Source organism: Chenopodium album, chromosome 27, assembly GCF_948465745.1.
Source record: "Chenopodium album chromosome 27, dcCheAlbu1.1, whole genome shotgun sequence".
NCBI classification, from domain to species: domain Eukaryota; kingdom Viridiplantae; phylum Streptophyta; class Magnoliopsida; order Caryophyllales; family Amaranthaceae; genus Chenopodium; species Chenopodium album.
Window position 1 is genome coordinate 6,862,411 of NC_137860.1, and position 18,039 is coordinate 6,880,449.

At 39.3% G+C, this 18,039-nt stretch overlaps 1 protein-coding gene across 1 annotated transcript in view; it reads right to left on the minus strand.

Moving 5' to 3' along the window:
* Nucleotides 1-12,969: 12,969 nt before the first annotated feature.
* The window catches only part of LOC145619611 (uncharacterized), a 255,837-nt gene continuing 250,767 nt past the window's right edge, over nt 12,970-18,039 (minus strand). Inside the window, exons 4-6 of the mRNA XM_081674323.1 lie at nt 15,396-16,409; nt 13,880-13,907; nt 12,970-12,982 (exon numbers count right to left, since the gene is read on the minus strand). Of these exons, the coding sequence (XP_081530449.1) occupies nt 12,970-12,982; nt 13,880-13,907; nt 15,396-16,409 (1,055 nt within the window). The remainder of the gene's footprint in view (nt 12,983-13,879; nt 13,908-15,395; nt 16,410-18,039) is intronic.

Consider the following 18,039-nt stretch of genomic DNA (forward strand, 5'->3'; position numbering starts at 1 on the left):
TCGCCGAAGACTGGGCGGCGGTGGCGTGAAGCTGGGCGGTCGTGATGGCAGCAACAACAGTGAGCAATGCTCACGTATGGAGGAAGGGGAAAGAAAGAAAAAGAAAGGAAAAAAAAGAAAAGGAAAAGAAAAATAAAAGGAATAAAACAAAGGAGAAAGAAAATAAGACTAACCTTTTGTGTGGGAAAATATTGGAGATTGAATGAGTAAATATAGTGTAGGGTTGTTTAGGGTAGGTTTGGGCTTTATAAAATTTGTGGACTTGAATAATAGAATAGGTAGCCCAAATATGAAAATAGAATGATTGGGTTTATTATGAAGATGGCTAAATTTGGATTGAATACTTTTTAACCCAAAATATTGATACTTATTTTATTTATAAACCAATAATTAAAATAGTTGACCCCAAAATATATTTTATAATTAAATAAATAATATATAAAATACATTAAAAATACGGGGTATTACATTTAGCTAGGAGAAGACCATTACGAAGGGCAATGGCTTCAGCAAGAAAAGCTGGGCAATAACCTAAATTATAGGAAAGACTAGCAATATGATTCCCTAAATGGTCCCTAATAACAACATCAGCAGAGGCTGAATTTTGAAGGGCGGAACCACCAAAATTAAGTTTACAATAGCCCACTGGGGGAGGGGACCTAGAGAAAAAAGTGGGCGAGGATTGAACGTTAGAGTTGCTAGGAAGGTGGATATCATCCAAGATAGAACGAGCCTTCCATTCCTGAAACAAAAAAACTGCACGAATATAAGTGTTATTAGTATTAAATGCATAGTTTTTAAAAACAATTGCATTACAACATTTCCATATGCTCCGTGGAGATTAAATCATAAGAGACCAAAATAAATCTGGGATCGCAGCAGAGGAGGGGATTATACCAACCTAAGCACGAACAGAATCAAAAGACCAAAGATTTATAGAAAAGGGGTTGTAGACACCCAAATGTGTCTCCCCAAAACCAAACCCAGTAATGAATACTTTTCACGTCATTTGATTATCGAACGAAGTGAAATTGTGAAAAGTCTAATGATGCGGTTGTTTTTATTAAACTCCTTCTTTCCGTTTTTGAAAATCTACTCTATTTATGAAAATAGCCAGTCCAATTTACTTTGGTCCATGATAAGGGTTCAATAATAGTGTAGTTGGATTGGGCTCGAAAAGACCTTTCCAACGATATATTATAAGCCCAATTTCGATGAATAATGAGGAACGAAGTTATGGTCAAAAATACTAAATTGGGCCCGAAATGATTTTTATATGCAGCCCAATGATCTACAGGAGGGCCTATTATTAATTATCATTCCTAAATTTATTAGGATTGATTTTAGTCTTCTAGAATACTCTAGAAGGTTCTTTAAAATCCTAATAGAATTAGGATTGATAATTAGATTTTAAAGAGTTTTATTTGCAGTAAAATAAGTATTTTATGATAAATTTGATTTTTAATTAAAAAACGCAGAGTTTACTACTTAATCGTATTAAGAAGGGGATTCCGCGTGGAAAGTGCGTTTTGGCTATTAATCAGCGCCAAACGACAGACCGTGTCGCCATGTGACAATCCTGTCGTTTAGCGCTAGACCCTGTCGTTCGCGATAGGAGCCAGTTTTATTCAGTATCGAACTCGATCTATTTTCTATCGTTTTCGGACTAATTTTCTATAAATAGGATCCTTGACCTCTGTTTTCAAATCAACCAAAATCATCAATAATCACTCAGAATTCTCTAATAAAATTCTCTCTCTCTCTCTTAAGCATTAGTTTATTCTTTCTCCCTTTTGCTTTCTAGCTAGCCTTTTCCAAAACACATACCGAACTCATTACTTCTAGACACACGTAGCCAAGCTCGAAGTTGCCTTCGCCCTAGACGTGAAAGGTAGATAATTTCTGAGGGTTTGGTCCCAAATCCTATTTCAATTCTTTGATTAGATTTGTTGTTTAATATTTTATTGAAGTTAACTAACGCGTGTATTTTGTTATTAGAAAGAATTGAAGTATGAGGCATCAAAGTGAGTAATTTTATTAATCTATTCTTGTAGAAAGCATGCTTAAATTCTATTAATTTCTAGTATCATGTTAGGATGCTTTTATTGCTTCCTAATATCATGTTAGGATGCTTTTATTGCTTTCTAGCATCATGTTTAGGGTGTTTCTTATTACTTCTAATATCATGTTAGGGCTAAAGCTTTGATCTATATTGTTTAGTGACATGCTAGGATTTGTTATTAATCTTGTTAGTGTCATGCCTAGGATCTTGCTAAAATTATTAAGCTTTATTGAGATAATGATGATTATCGGATTTATTATCATGTTGCTTGATATATATTATTGGTATTGCTTGATCACGCCTTTTCTACAAGTTAAAAGGGAATTTGTGCTTGAAATCACGCCTAATAAGATAATTAATAATTTGGTTTAGGATAATATGATTTCAATTCAAGTGATCGCCAATAATAGAATTATTTGTGCGTTAATATTCAACCATCATAGATAAAACAGGTTTAGGGTTAATCAAATGATTGTATGTTAGTCCGAAAGCACACATGAATATGAGAAGGATAAATTAGTGGCCTATTTTATAGGGCAGGTTCTTTCTCTTTTAGATTGGATTCGTACCTCCATCCCCGGATATCCAGTCATGGTTCCAGACGACTATGGAGTTAGCGATCTCTAGGATCGTGAAGGGGTGTAACCTTCACCCTGTGAACGGTTTACAAGTTCCAAAAACTTGTTGGCGACTCTTTTACTCTCGTTTCCTTCCCTTTGGACGCCACTATACATAAGTGTATGATCACAGTGGGGTTCAAAGTTTGGGATGCTTGAAATATTCCCTACAGTTTTTGCGACTCCATTGGGGAGGATTTCTATTTTAATTCCTGAAATTTATTTTGGCAATGATTTAGAATGAGCGGATGAGATTTGAAAAGTTCTAAGTATTTCATGTGCGTAATTTTGATTATTATTGTGGTATATGCATAAAAAGGTCCACATTGGAAAGACCATCTGTAATGCGTCAAAAACATAGGATTTTTGCACGTAGAAAATTTGGGAAATATCTTTCATAACTAGAATTTAAATAACGTTGCGAAAAACTAAAAAATTATAAGAACAGAAAGCTGCTGAGGCATGTAGGAACTGGGCTGAGAAAACAGTGCCATCGCAGTGCGATGGCTCTGTCGCCTTGCGACAGCAATGTCGTTTGGCGACAGGGTCATCGTCTGGCGACATGCACTATTGTCTCGAGCTAAGTTCTTCCAATACCGAGCCATTAATCTACCTTCTTGTTTCGACCAGTTCTAGTACTGTTTGCTCGGTTCCACTTCCTGATTGAGTTTTTCCCTCTTTTCTGAACCCATATGTGTTCTACATATGGTTGTAACCCTATTGGGATTCACGCTCCATCTACCCAATCGAACGCTCCTGGCAACGACGGGTACATCTGATTTTGTGAATTCACTAAACCGTGGAAGCAAGTTTAACTTGCAAGGTCCCATCCATACGCGCCAACCCTTCCAAAGGTAAGGCTTCCGCGTGATGCATCCAGACTCATAACCATGGACCCTCTTTGACTAACATTTTTCCTTGAACTTTAGAGAACTAGAGTCATGGTTAGGTTGCAAACTCATTGCATCATATCGTGACTATTTGCCTACTTGTGCATTCTTTTCTTGTGCATAACCTATGTGTGTTTACACTAACCGTTTGTTTGACTTGTGAATAAGTCTAAATAAACTAATCAATGGCTAAAGGTCTTTGATTAATTAATTGGTCTTTGATTAATTAATTAATTAATTAATTAATTAATTAATATGAATAGTTAAAGTCTAATAAATTGATCAAACATGACTAAGTATGACTATAGGCTTGTCCCTTTAGGATAAAACACTGGAAACAGACCCAGACTAATGTTCCAGCAATGGCGCAAAGGTTTAGTCTGTGGCGCGACACACTAGTGTCTGGCGCGATGTGACAGCAATGTCGTTTCGCGCTGGTCTCTGGCTAGCGTGTTGTGACAGTCCTCCAGTTTTCTGCTCGAGTCTTCACGCCGAGTCTAATTAATCAATTTAGTAACCATTTTAATCAATTTATTAAGGACAGAAGTCATATGTAGTCTTTAATTGAGTTTAAGCACATAGTTACATGGTCATGATACGAGTCAAACATGTCACCTACACTCACTAGTCTTAGCACACACCATGACCATGTCTTAGGTTCATGCATGAGTTGTTCTTTTCGTCATTTGAATTGGGGGCCCATCCACTCTATTCCTAAATTTCCATATCTTTCTATCTACATCATCTTTCCTTCCTTCTTATAATGCTTTCCACATTCTCTCATCTTACATACTTTCTCCATGCATATCATTCACCTCATACACTATGATCTCTTCTCATATATGCATGTTGAATCGCGTTCGAGTCATGTGATTGACAGAAGAAAAAAATTAAATAAAAAAAAAAGAATAATGATGAGACAAAATACAAGGCAAGCTTCTCACCAAGATTTCATGTTTTCTTCTTCTTTTTTCAAACCCTTCCCCAATAAGTCTAACATAGGCACCATTTGTCTTCCTTAGATATATTTTGTAGGTTTTATTCTTTTCCCTTTAATAAAATGAGCATTTATTTTCTTGCATATGATCATTGCATTGCATTGAAAAAAAATAATAAAAAAAAATCCACGTTGGACTAAGCACAAGGTATACCCATGATTAAAGGCACCCCTTGTAGCCATATCATATTATCTTCACCCTTTCAAATATATTTTTGATAAACCACTTTGAGTCTCGTCTAACGATAGACCTTTCTTTCTTCAACCTATATCTACCTAACCTTGGGATGGGATGGTCTGTAACATATGCAATTACAAAAGCTTAAGTGATTTCAAAATATTAAAAATAGAAAAAAAAAAAAGCAAATAGCAATAAAAGTGTGCAAAAGGGCAAGTGATCCAATGTCATTGACATGAACATGTCTCTGAAATTATTGCGTCTCTTATCGAGTGCTCGGTACCGTGCCTGAGAAACATGAATGCCAAGTGAGTGATAGATCGCATGATCGAGATTTCCTACACTTATTGAAAAAGATTCTAATAAGAAAAATGCAAAAGCAAAAAAAGAGAGCAAAAATATAAAAGAAAAAGAGTTCAAAAGTGAGGAAAACTCAAGCATAAAAATACAAAAATTCAAAAGCAAGGTTGCACACCTTGGGGGCTTATCTAGGGTCTTGAGTCTTTATCCCCTTCTTCTTCAACCTTTAGCCTAACCACGTTACAACCCTTAAAAGATCTTTTTGAGGTATACACACACTTGTGCGAGGTTCGGCTAGAGCTACGTTCAGCCTGATTCCTAACGGATACGTAGGCAACCTCACATAGGGGTGCGGCCATAATGCATTCATATTCACATTTACCCACTTACACCATGATCATATCAAGGGATTTCCAATGCTCATACCTATCCCCTTAGAGTTAGACTCGGGGGCTTGATCCCTACATCGTTAGCCTACCCAGCCTAGGGGTCACCATCTTTTGATTCTTTTCAAAATATATTTTTTCACACCGTTAGCCTTTGCAGCCTAACCTTAGTATCACTTTCACACGCATCACAGATACATGACCAATAGTACTTCCCTTAGGAACCATTTGTCATGAAATTTTAGCATAACGTTGAAGCATGCCTTGTCATATCAACATCAATCATTATCATAATCATCATTATATCATAAAGTATGAAGTGCTTAGCCTCCGTGCCTAAGTTACTTAAATACTTTCATCTAGAATCAACAATAGAGATAGCCTCGAATGTCACAATCTTCACACCCTAAGATACGACATCGACGCATACAGTTGTTTAAGCTCATTCGACATGCATCGTAACACTTTATTCTTGTATTTTCGCGTCTTTCTTTTTCAGGAGAAAGTCGGTACCCTCCACAAAAATGACGGAAATTTTTGTTTTTTCAAGTGCACACAAAAGTCATGTACACATTATATTGAGTCATGAGTCAACACTCTACACATACAAGTCACAAGTAGTGAGTCATCTTTGAGTCTAGTTTACACTTTGAGTCATGTCAAGTCATATGTGTCAAATGCTTTGAGTCGAGTCATGACAAGTCATATGTGGCAAAGACACATTAAGTCTTACACATTGAGTTAAGCAACACCAAGCCTTAGGTAGGTCAACCCTTAGAAAACATGAGCAAAATCCTATAGTCTAAGAATATAGATGCAGGTACACTAAGAGGTAATTTGATTAAGCGCAAATGAACGAGCAGAAAAAGCTCCGGCTTAGGTTCAAGCAAACGCAACACGATGAACCTGTCGCTACGTAATGACTCTGATTCGCTCGTGTTAGCCTTCAATGGTCTCACAACTTTGAAAGGATTCCTAGGATAGAGATTTCTACAAAAATTGACTTGAAGATCGAAGAATCTTAAGATGAGATTCTTCCCAAAGCTAAAAAGGTCAATTACTCCTAAGGGTAAGGACAAGGAGATTTAAAGATTCAAGATGAAGCAACCTTCGATAGCTTTCACTATGATTGGGGAGCTTATCATTTTATTTAAGAGAAGAACGATTCATGATGAAGTGGTCTTTGATACCTTTCGCTATGATAGAGGAAGTTATCACTTGGTTTGAGAAGATAGCACAAGATGGGCGATCTTTGATGGCTTTCGCTAAGATTGTGGAGGTTGTCATTTGATTTGAGAAGATAGCACGAGATGCGATCTTTGATGGCTTTCCCAAAGATTGTGGAGGTTGTCATTTGATTTGACGGGATAGCACGAGATGGGCAGTCTTCGACGACGTTCTCTATGATTATGGAAGTTGTCACCTAGATTTGAGAAGAACGGTTTGAGATTAGGCGGTCTTTGACGACATTCGCTATGATTGTGAAGGTTGTCACATGATTTAAGAAAATATCTCATGATGTAGCAGTAATAATCGACGATGTCCCAAGGTAGAGAGGAAATTGTCTACAACAGCGAGGTACTGCCGTGGCGAGGTACTGCCACAACCCTGAAGATGGCTACAAGCAGTCACCTTCGACAATGTTCCTGAGGCACTGTGGAGGATTGTCACAAGCAGTTAAAGATGATTACAAGCAACGGTCTTCGACGATGGCGTTCACGAGGCATTGTGGAAGTCGTCACAACAAAATGCAGCAACAAATCGGTTACTCCAGTGACGTGTGCTCGACGGTGCAAGATACGCGTTTCTTAACTCTTTTATTTATATAACTAATGCTAGTTTTCAGGTATCGGCATTACAAGAATGATTTAGGGTTGCAAAACGCTTTGAATCATTCTCCGTCCCTATCGCTACTTTGACTTTTGTTTTCGAAACATGCGTTTTTCCAAAATCAGTCAAAGTGGGGGCTTCTGTAGACACCCAAATATGTCTCCCCAAAATCAAACCCAGTGATGAATACTTTTCACGTCATTTGATTATCGAACGAAGTGAAAGTGTGAAAAGTCTAATGATGCGGTTGTTTTTATTAAACTCCATCTTTCTGTTTTTGAAAATCTACTTTATTTAAGAAAATAGCCAATCCAATTTAGTTTGGCCCATGATAAGGGTGCATAAATAATGTAGTTATATTGGGCTCGAAAAGACATTTCCAACGATATATTATATGCCCAATTTCGATGAATAATGACGAAGTTATGGCCAAAATACTAAATTGGGCCCAAATTGATTTTTATATGCGGGCCAATGATCTAAAGGAGGGCCTATTATTAATTATCATTCTTAAAGTTATTAGAATTGACTTTAGTCTTCTAGAATACTCTAGAAGGTTCTTTTAAATCCTAATGGAATTAGGATTGATAATTAGATTTTAAAGAGTTTTATTTGGAATAAAAATAAGTATTTTATGATAAATATGATTTTTAATTAATAAACGCGGAGTTTACTTCTTAATCGTATTAAGAAGGGGATTCCGAGTGCAAAGCGCGTTTTGGATATTAATCAGCACCAAACAAAAAGGCTGTCGCCAAACGACAGACCTTGTAGCCATGCGACAAGCTTGTCGTTTAGCGCTGGACCCTATCGTTCACGACAGGAGCCAGTTTAATTCCATATCGAACTCGATCTATTTTCTATCGTTTTCAGACTAATTTTCTATAAATAGGGTCCTTGACCTCCGTTTTCAAACTATCCAGAATCATCAATAATCACCCAGAATTCTCTAATTCTCTCACTCTCTTAAGCATTAGCTTATTTTTTTTTCACCCTCTTGCTTTCTAGCTAGCCTTTTCAAAAAACACCATACCGCACTCATTAGTTCTAGCCACACCTAGCCAAGCTAGAAGTTGTCTTCGCCCTAGACGTGAAAGGTTGATAATTTCTGAGGGTTTGGTCCCATATCCTATTTCAATTCTTTGATTAGATTTATTGTTTAATATTTTATTGAAGTTTACTTACGCGTGTGATGGGTGTTAGAACGGTCGCTCATTCCACACTCAATCAAACACATTTATTAACAAACACCTTACAAACCAAGCATAATGACAAGTAAGAGTTCGGTCAACAAGGAACGGGATATGGTTGCTAAAGATCTTAACACTTAAGTTAATTCGAAGTCAATGGTGAATTGGGTTTCGTCAAGTAGACAAACAAACTATGGTTCTAAATCAATGGATTAAAGACACTAGGGAATGGGATCCACTCAACCAAGGCAATTAGGCAAACGGGGAGTAAAATAGACAAGATATAGCAAGGACTATATGTAAAATCGACCTCATGCAATAAGAAAACAACTCACACTACTAAACTTAGATTCCTCATTAGTCTAGCAATAGATGATACATAATCAAATTGCAATAAGTAATGACATACTCAATTTACACTTCCATGTCAAATTAGGCATATCATGCTATCAAGCTCCTAAGTCAAGGGTAGCTAATCCTATCATGAAGAACTAACAAGCAATCTCATATAATCAATTTAATTGCAATACAAACATCAATGTTTTTCCCATATTTGCATAACTAACCCAAAAGGTTGAGCTTCACCCAACCCCTAGCAAGAAGACTACTCACAACTCATATTTATCAACATGCAATCAACAATTAGGGTTCTAACTACTTCAATAATTGGGGGAAAGTGGTTAACGATTGAAATAACTATCATCAAATAACAAATTACCAAGAACCTAAGAAGATTTAAATGACATGCAAAAGCAAATGAAATCAGAAATTAAGTAGAAAAAGGTTGGAGAAATTACTAATTGAAGCTTGAAATTGAATAACAATGGAGGAACTTGTCTTCTACAATGATTGAGATTGAGAATTCCAAACTAATAATTGAAATCTAACTAATGATTTTAGAGTATTTATGTTTCTACAACTACAAACTAAGAGGAAGCTCTGAAAACTTTGATTGCTGCACAATTGAGCAAAAGGGGGTATTTATATGACCCTCAAATAAAAAAAGACGGAGAAAACAAGAGTCGGGTACGGCTACAAGGACACACGGACGTGCCAGGAGTGGCACGGACGTGCAGCCTTAGTGGCACGGACGTGCCACCATAAGCACGGCCGTGCAGAATCGGGCAGTAGCTCCAACTTAGGCCAAGTGAGATGCACGGCCGTGCATCTTCTGGCACGGACGTGCTGGCTGACTTGCACGGACGTGCTTAAGCCTTGCACATCCGTGCCAAATCAGGCAGTGGCTTGACTTGGCTGGGACACTCCTGCACGGTCGTGCAGGGTCTTCTAAGCCCTTTTCTTCACATTCTCTTCAGTTTTGCTCCTTTGCCACGGCTTCTAAACTCGGTTTGTTATCCATATGCTTCAAATCATCGGTTTATGGACCTGAAAACTCAACAAAAACACTAAAAACCCGTGAAGCAAGGGATACACAAAAATTGAATGAAAATAGGATAGAAAGTGAACCAAAATGCTAATATTTCAAGTAAACAAGGTTCAAAAATCACCCTAAAATCGTATCAAATAACAAGTTATCAAATCCCCCCAAGCTAAGTTTTTTCTAGTCCTCGAGCAAAACAAACATGTCAAATCAAGAAGGAAGATTACTTGCTAATGATCAAACCAAGGAGAGAAAACACAAACACAAATCCGCATGGCAAGAACCATAAACACTTTTAGCACAAGTGAAAGCAATTTAAACCCCTAAGTCGCCTAAGAGGACGAGTTTTTATCTCGTGAGGGTTTCCCTTGAGCTTAACCCACAACTCACACAAACCACACCAACTAACATAGTACATTATTGCTCTCAAAGTGGTCAAAACACACAAAACCAAAATTTTTATTGCCCAAGTCAACTCATCGGGATACAAAATACAAGCAAGACAAGTGAGCAACTTTCAAGAATTACCATTCATACAAATGTGCACCTAAGTTGGGGGTAGAGAGGCGAACTAAACAAGGTTGCACTAGGATACTTCGTTATACCTTTTACTAGTTCATTAGAGCACGTCTAGATATTCCAAAGTTGCAAAGCCTTTTTTCGGTTATAAAATCTCAAAATGCAAGTCCACCTCCCAAAATGCACTCCCAAGCCCTTTCAACTACGCTCTAATTCGGGAATTTACACAAGAAACTTCAAAATAGAAAGCGTGTGGAAGGCATCCACAAATTGACCTCTCGAATAGAAAAAGTGAAAATTTTGAGGATTTTGGAGGAGTTTTATTTATTTTTTTCACTTCTCCACTCTTTTCCTTTTTTTTTTCATTCATTGCCCTCGCCTCTTTTAACTTTGAGCGGCTCTTTCTTTTATTCGAAACATGTGGCTTATTATGCCACTTATTACACAAGATATACATAGAACTAATTCCCTAGCAGAGTTTCGTTTCGGGGAGGAAGGGAGACACACCAAGGGCACAAGGGACCGCAATTTGATTCAAACATATCCTACTTTGGGCAAATTAGACAATATCCTATGCTAGACGTGCAATTGAGCATTCATCGGTTTTCATTTCATATACACTAGTGCAATCGAGATTAATAAGCCTCTAAATGACCCCAACTCTTGCACACACCCTTCTAAAAGAACTTTACTCATCACTCAAGAGTCAAGCAAGCAAATCGTATAAGCATCATCATTTGAGTCTCATCCAAGGGCTATTTTTCGGTTTTTTTTTTTTTTTTTTTTTTTTTTTTTAGATAGCGAGTTAGGAGAACTAAGCTAAGCATAAAAAAAAAAAATAAGAACACAACTATACAACTAAATGAAGAGAGGAGAGAAGAAAAGTATTCACACATTAAGAGATTTGGATTTAGGGCGTTGGATTTCAAAGGGAGCAAATTTGGATGTTAAGGGGTTTTGATGTTAGGGGAAGGAACAAACAACATGCAAGGAAATCACCAATCAAGCACAAACAAGAACCAATCAACAAAACCAAAGAGAAAGACTCCCCCCCAAGCTATCATAAACATTGTCCCCAATGTTAAAACAATAAAAGCACAAGAAAGGGGAAAAAGAGACTAACTCATTGGTTTGGTCCTCCTTGGGAGCTTGAGCCCCCGGGGTACCAATGTCGGTAGGCATTTCGGAACTCACCCAATTCCGACCGAAGTCCTTCGAAGCTTGTCCTCATGTTGTCGTAGGAGGACCTCATATCTTCGTGAGACTTTCTCATAGTCTCGAATTCGGTGGTCATCCGGTTGAACCCTTGGTTCATCATATGCATTTGCTGCTCGAAGGTGAGGGGTGGGTTGCCCTCACCCATGCCTTGACCTTGGTACCCTTGTTGGTACCCTTGTTGGTGATCGTGTTGTTGTTGTTGGAATTGTTGTTGTGGAGGTTGCTGTGGAGGTTGCTGCTGCTCTCCTTGCTCTTGCTCCTCTTCATCGTCTTCATCGCCGGGAGCCCAATCGTGGTCTCTCTCGAAGATCCAGTTGGTCTCGTCGTAGATGAAGGTCCGCTCCGGGTCGGGGAGGTAGGCGTAGGACCGGCCAGTGACGTGCCACAGGTAGGGGTGTGGCCCCTCGACGTCCTCCACCCACCTCATTGTCCTAAGCGACTGCATATCGATCCGCGTCGCTCCCGGGCAAACCTGCTGATCTGCAAAATCAAGATTAAGAGCAGCAGCAATAATAGTGATCATACCACCTATGGTGATGTTACCGGACCCGGTGGCAACATCCTCTAGGTGGTCTACAAACCAGGACCCTACATCTAGGGCCGAACTACCCATACTCAAGTTCCATAGGAAGTGAAGCTCCCTAGTGGACACTACCCCCGAACTGTCACCTCTAGCGAACGTCGTGTTCGCTATGGTGCGCTGTGACAACCTAAATGCGGGGTGGATAATGGTCGTGGCCTTATCGGTCCTGGGGTTGTAGTTAAAGAGGCCGGTGATCTTCCTCCAAAACTCACCTGCGTTATAGCTACGGGGTGGCCTATCTTTTGCCCCAATGGTTCCGTTCGTAGGCCACCCGAACGCTTGGTTCACCCTATTGATGGTCATGGTATGGGTGGTGTTCATGAGTTGGAAAGTGATACGGCGGGGGTTCTTAGTTGTGTCCCGTTGGACTTGGAGGGTGGAGAGGAATTCAAGAGTTAATCTCTTGTAGGTCAAGGCATGTAAGTCTAGCCAACTACCTAGGCCACATCCCTCGAATAACATTCTAATGTCCTCCCCCACCCCTAGGGACTCGGCTACCTCCTCACTGTAGAATTTGGTCGGTCTAATTCTCCTCCTACTATTTCTTAGAAAATTGTTTGCGAAGGTTTCGTCATTGAAAATTATGCCCATTGTATCCACTTGTGGTGGACCAACGGGAGGATGAGGAGAAGGGTTGCGGTACCTAGAGTCCGTATTTCTAGGTCGATTTCTTCTAGACATGGTCGGATTTATGCAATGCAATCAAACAAACCGCAACCAAATAATCAACACAATAAACACACAATAGGCACTAAGTCCACTTATACACAACCAAAGTTCAAATAAGGCCAACAAATATTACACAATCAAGCCAAGCTCTAAGTCTCCCACCTAAAACAAGCAAATCACCAAGCCACTAAGACTTAATCCAATCACAACCACAACAATTCTAATATCAAAATTATGCACTAGAATCAACAAGTCCAACACAACAATTTACTCAAACAAGCATGCTTTGTCATGTATGAAAATCAATTACTCAACCTCACTTACAAAAATTCAATTTTTCAAAACACACCTAAATTCATTCAAACTCTATAATACTTGGCAATTATCAATTATCAATCACTCATAACCAATTTCAACAAACTTTCCTAAGCAATTTCATGCAAAAATCCAAGAATTCAAGCATAAAAATAGTTGAAGGGAGGAACGATTATACCGAGCTTATCGTGGGTGTAAAACTCGCAAATGAACCTTTCTAACCTTCCCTTTGCTTCCTTGAACTTACTCCTTCAACCAATTGCTCCAAATTTATCTCCCAAAGAAAACCCCCAAATCAATTTCCAAGGTTAGGGTTTGAGTAGTTTGGGTGATTTTTGGGGTTAATTTTTTTTTTTTTTTAAGTAAAACCCGTGGCTATTACAGCCAAAATCGACGCTGCACGGACGTGCCAAATTTGGCACGGACGTGCAGTTTCGATCAGTTTTAAATTCACCTTCTGCCTGATTTGGCACGGACGTGCTGAATTTGGCACGTCCGTGCCAAATTTCGAAGCACTTTGGGTACTTACTGCCTGATTCTGCACGGACGTGCGATGTTCTGCACGTCCGTGCAGACCTGATGCTGCATTTTTTTCTTTTTTTCTTCCCCCCTTTTTTTTATTTTTATTTTTTTCTTTTTTTTTTTTTTTATTCTAGTAACTGATAATAATAATAATAAAATTATTAATTTCACCATTATTATTATTATTAATAAAATTGTCTACTACTTCACTTTCATAAATACCTTTTCTTACTTTTCTTTTCATCAACACCTACAAAAGACATTGAGAGAAAAGTTAGTAATAGTAAGAGTGATGGAAATTAAGTAATAGCTTATTGAGAGAGAGAGTTGAGAAACTCGGGTTTCCTCCCGGAAGCGCTCTTTTAACGTCACTAGCTTGACGACCTCCACACTTAGGAGATAAGATTACATTGAGTTGATTCTAAAACACCCACATGAGCACCCTCGTAGTAAAGCTTGAGGCGATGCCCATTCACCTTGAAAGATCTCTTGCCGTCCATATCCCAAACTTCCACGGCTCCATGAGGAAACACTTCCTTGACGACAAAAGGTCCACTCCACCTTGATAAAAGTTTCCCGGGAAACAATTTCATCCTAGAGTTGTAGAGGAGTACCTTATCGCCCTTTTGAAATGCTTTCTTTTCAATGTTCCGGTCGTGGCAATCCTTAGTGCGATTCTTATAGTTGCTAGCACACTCATAGGCTTCCAACCTTAGCTCTTCAAAGCTCATGCAAATCAAGCCATCTTTGCTCTCCCGCGCTAGCCAAGTCGAAATTAATCTTCTTGATCGCCCATTGGGTTCGGTGCTCAAGCTCCACCGGTAGATGACAAGATTTTCCATACACTAGCCGGTATGGAGTTGTGCATATTGGGGTCTTGTACGCCGTCCTATATGCCCATAGAGCGTCGTCAAGCTTTTCCGACCAATCCTTCCTATTCTTAGCAACCGTCTTCTCGAGGATTAGCTTTATTTGACGATTAGACACTTCCGCTTGTCCACTTGTTTGTGGATGATAGGTAAGGCCGAATCTTTGGTGGACCCCGTGATTTCTTAGCATCTTTTGAAAAGCACTATAAACAAAATGTGAACCATTGTCACTCACCATCGCCCTTGGAATACCGAATCTTGGAAATATGACTTTTTTGAACATCTTCATGACAACCTTGTGGTCATTGGTTGGGGAAGCAATGGCTTCAACCCATTTTGATACATAGTCGACCGCCACAAGGATGTATTGATTTCCATGAGAATTTGGGAATGGCCCCATGAAATCCATACCCCAAACATCAAATACCTCAAGCTCAAGAATCGGTTGTTGGGGCATCTCATTGCGCTTGGATATGTTGCCGGTTCGTTGACACCGGTCATAAGTCTTCACAAATTAAATCCCCAAGCGTCCTTGAAAATGTGAGGCCACCACAACCCGCTATGCAAGATTTTCAATGCAGTTTTGTTGGCTCCCATATGCCCTCCACATGGATCGGAATGGCACATCTTGAGCACTTCTTGCACTTGTTCATCCGGGACACACCTACGGAGCAAACCATCTACTCCTCGTTTGTAGAGAATGGGATCATCCCATACATAATGTCTTGCTTCTCTTTTTAGCTTCTTCCTTTGATTCTTGGAGAAATCGGGTGGGCATTCTCCACAAGCCAAGTAGTTCACCAAGTCGGCGAACCAAGGAAGCTCCTTTTCATTCAAAATGTAAAGCACATCATCTCTCAATTCATCACATATAGGGATTTCATCATCGCTAGCTTGCACATTCTCTAGTCGGGAAAGATGGTCCGCAACCACATTCTCGGCCCCCTTTTTATCACGGATTTCAACATCAATTTGTTGGAGAGATAAGACCCACCGAAGAAGACGTGGCTTGGATTCTTTCTTTGCAATAAGGTACCTAATGGCTGCGTGATCGGTATAAACAATAGTTTTGGAACCAATGAGGTAGTTCCAAAACTTCTCAAAAGCATGAACCACGGCAAGAAACTCTTTCTCCGTTGTGGTGTAGTTCCGTTGAGCTTCATTCAAGGTCTTAGACATGTAGTAAATCACGTGAAGCTTCTTCTCTACCCTTTGCCCCAATACTCCTCCAATCGCAACATCACTTGCATAGCACATAAGTTCAAATGGCAAATCCCATCTTGGCCCTTGCACAATTGGAGTTGAGATTAAAGCCTCCTTTAATTTGTTGAAAGCTTGGAGACACTTTTCATCAAAAATAAAGATGGCATCCTTTTGAAGAAGAGCATTTAGGGGTCTAGCAATTTGTGAGAAATCCTTGATGAATCTTCTATAGAACCCGGCATGCCCCAAAAATGACCTTACTCCTCTCACATTGATTGGTGGCGGTAGCTTCTCTATCACTTCAACTTTGGCCTTGTCGACCTCAATCCCCTTGCTTGAAATCTTGTGACCAAGGACAATTCCCTCTTCCACCATAAAGTGGCATGTTTCCCAATTCAAAACCAAATTGACCTTCTCACATCTTGCCAAGCACTTGCCCAAGTTAGACAAACAATCCTCGAATGAAAGGCCCCCTACCGAGAAGTCATCCATGAAAACTTCCATTTCGGCTTCAAGCATGTCCCCAAAAATACTCATCATGCATCTTTGGAAGGTTGCCGGTGCGTTGCAAAGCCCGAAGGGCATCCTCCTATATGCAAAAGTTCCATAGGGACAAGTAAAAGTTGTTTTCTCTTGGTCATCTGGGTTTATAGGGATTTGAAAGAAACCCGAATAACCATCAAGAAAGCAATAATACTTGTGCTTGGTTAGTCTTTCAAGAATTTGGTCGATAAAAGGGAGACGAAAATGATCCTTGTTGGTGGATGCATTTAGACGTCTATAGTCTATGCACATCCTCCAACCGGTCACCGTTCTAGTTGAAATGAGATCACCATTCTCATTTTCAACTACGGTCATTCCTCCCTTTTTAGGGACCACATGAACGGGGGAAACCCATCTAGAACTCGAAATGGGGAAGATGATGCCGGCATCAAGGAGTTTGGTGATTTCTTTCTTCACCACCTCCCCCATTTGAGGATTGAGTTTCCTTTGCCTCTCAATGGAAGGCTTAGCATCCTCCTCAAGTGTTATGTGGTGCATACATAAAGCGGGACTAATACCTTTGAGGTTACCTATGGTATAGCCTAAAGCACCTTGGTGGTCTCTCAAAACACCACATAACATTTGAGTTTGGCACTCATTCAAAGAAGAATTCACAATAACCGGAAAAGTTGAATTGGGGCCCAAAAACTCATACCTTAGGTGTGATGGTAGAGGTTTCAACTCTACCATTGGAACACCCTTACCTTCTCTTGAGGTAGCTACTTCTAATGCATCATGTGTTGTGATTCCCATGCACACTTGCTCATCGCTTGATTCCGTACTTCCTTCAAGCATCTCCTCATACAATGCCATCTCTTTGCTTTGGTCACCTATCTTTTCCTTGTTCAAAAGGACATTCTCAAGGGCATCATTAGTAGTGAGCAAGTGCTCATGCATGGAAGTTACAATAGAATCAATAGTATCAATCATCATGCAATTATCAAGATTAGAGCTTGGATATTTCATGCTCTCATTCAAGTCAAATTCTATTACCTCATCTCCTACTTTTAGTGAAATTTTAGCACTTTTAACATCTATTAAAGCACCCGAAGTAGCAAGAAAAGGTCTTCCTAGAATTATTGGAATGTTAACATCTTCGTCCATCTCTAACACAACAAAATCCACCGGGATTACAAACTTTCCTACCCTTAGAGGAACATCCTCTACCTTACCCTTTGGGAATTTAATAGAGCGATCGGCCAATTGTAGGGTGATGTTGGTGGGTAGAAGTTCCCCTATCCCAAGTCTTTGGTATACCGAGTATGGCATTAGGCTAACACTAGCCCCTAGGTTACACAAAGCATTATCAATTTGCATCTTGTATATTGCACATGGGATAGAAAAGTTACCGGGGTCTTTCAACTTGGGTGGCATCTTGTTCATGATAATAGCACTACAATTCTCGGTGAGATTCACCGTTTCAACCAATTCACACTTTCTCCTTCCACTCAAAATGTCTTTTAAAAACCTAGAATAATTAGGCATTTGCTTGATAGCATCGGTAAAAGGAATTGAAAGATGAATTTGCTTCAATGTCTCAAGAAACTTTCCAAATTGCACATCTAATTTGTTTCTAACAAATTTATGAGGATATGGTAGCTTTTGCAATTGTTTTGTTTCCCTCTTTTTTTCTCTTTTCTCTTGACTCTCTTTTTCAAAATCATTCTCTCCTTCACATTCTTTTTCTTTCTCACATTCTTTTTCTCTTTCACTCTCTTGATTCTTCTCTTTTTCTTGCTCACAATCACTCTCAAGGGGAGGCTCACT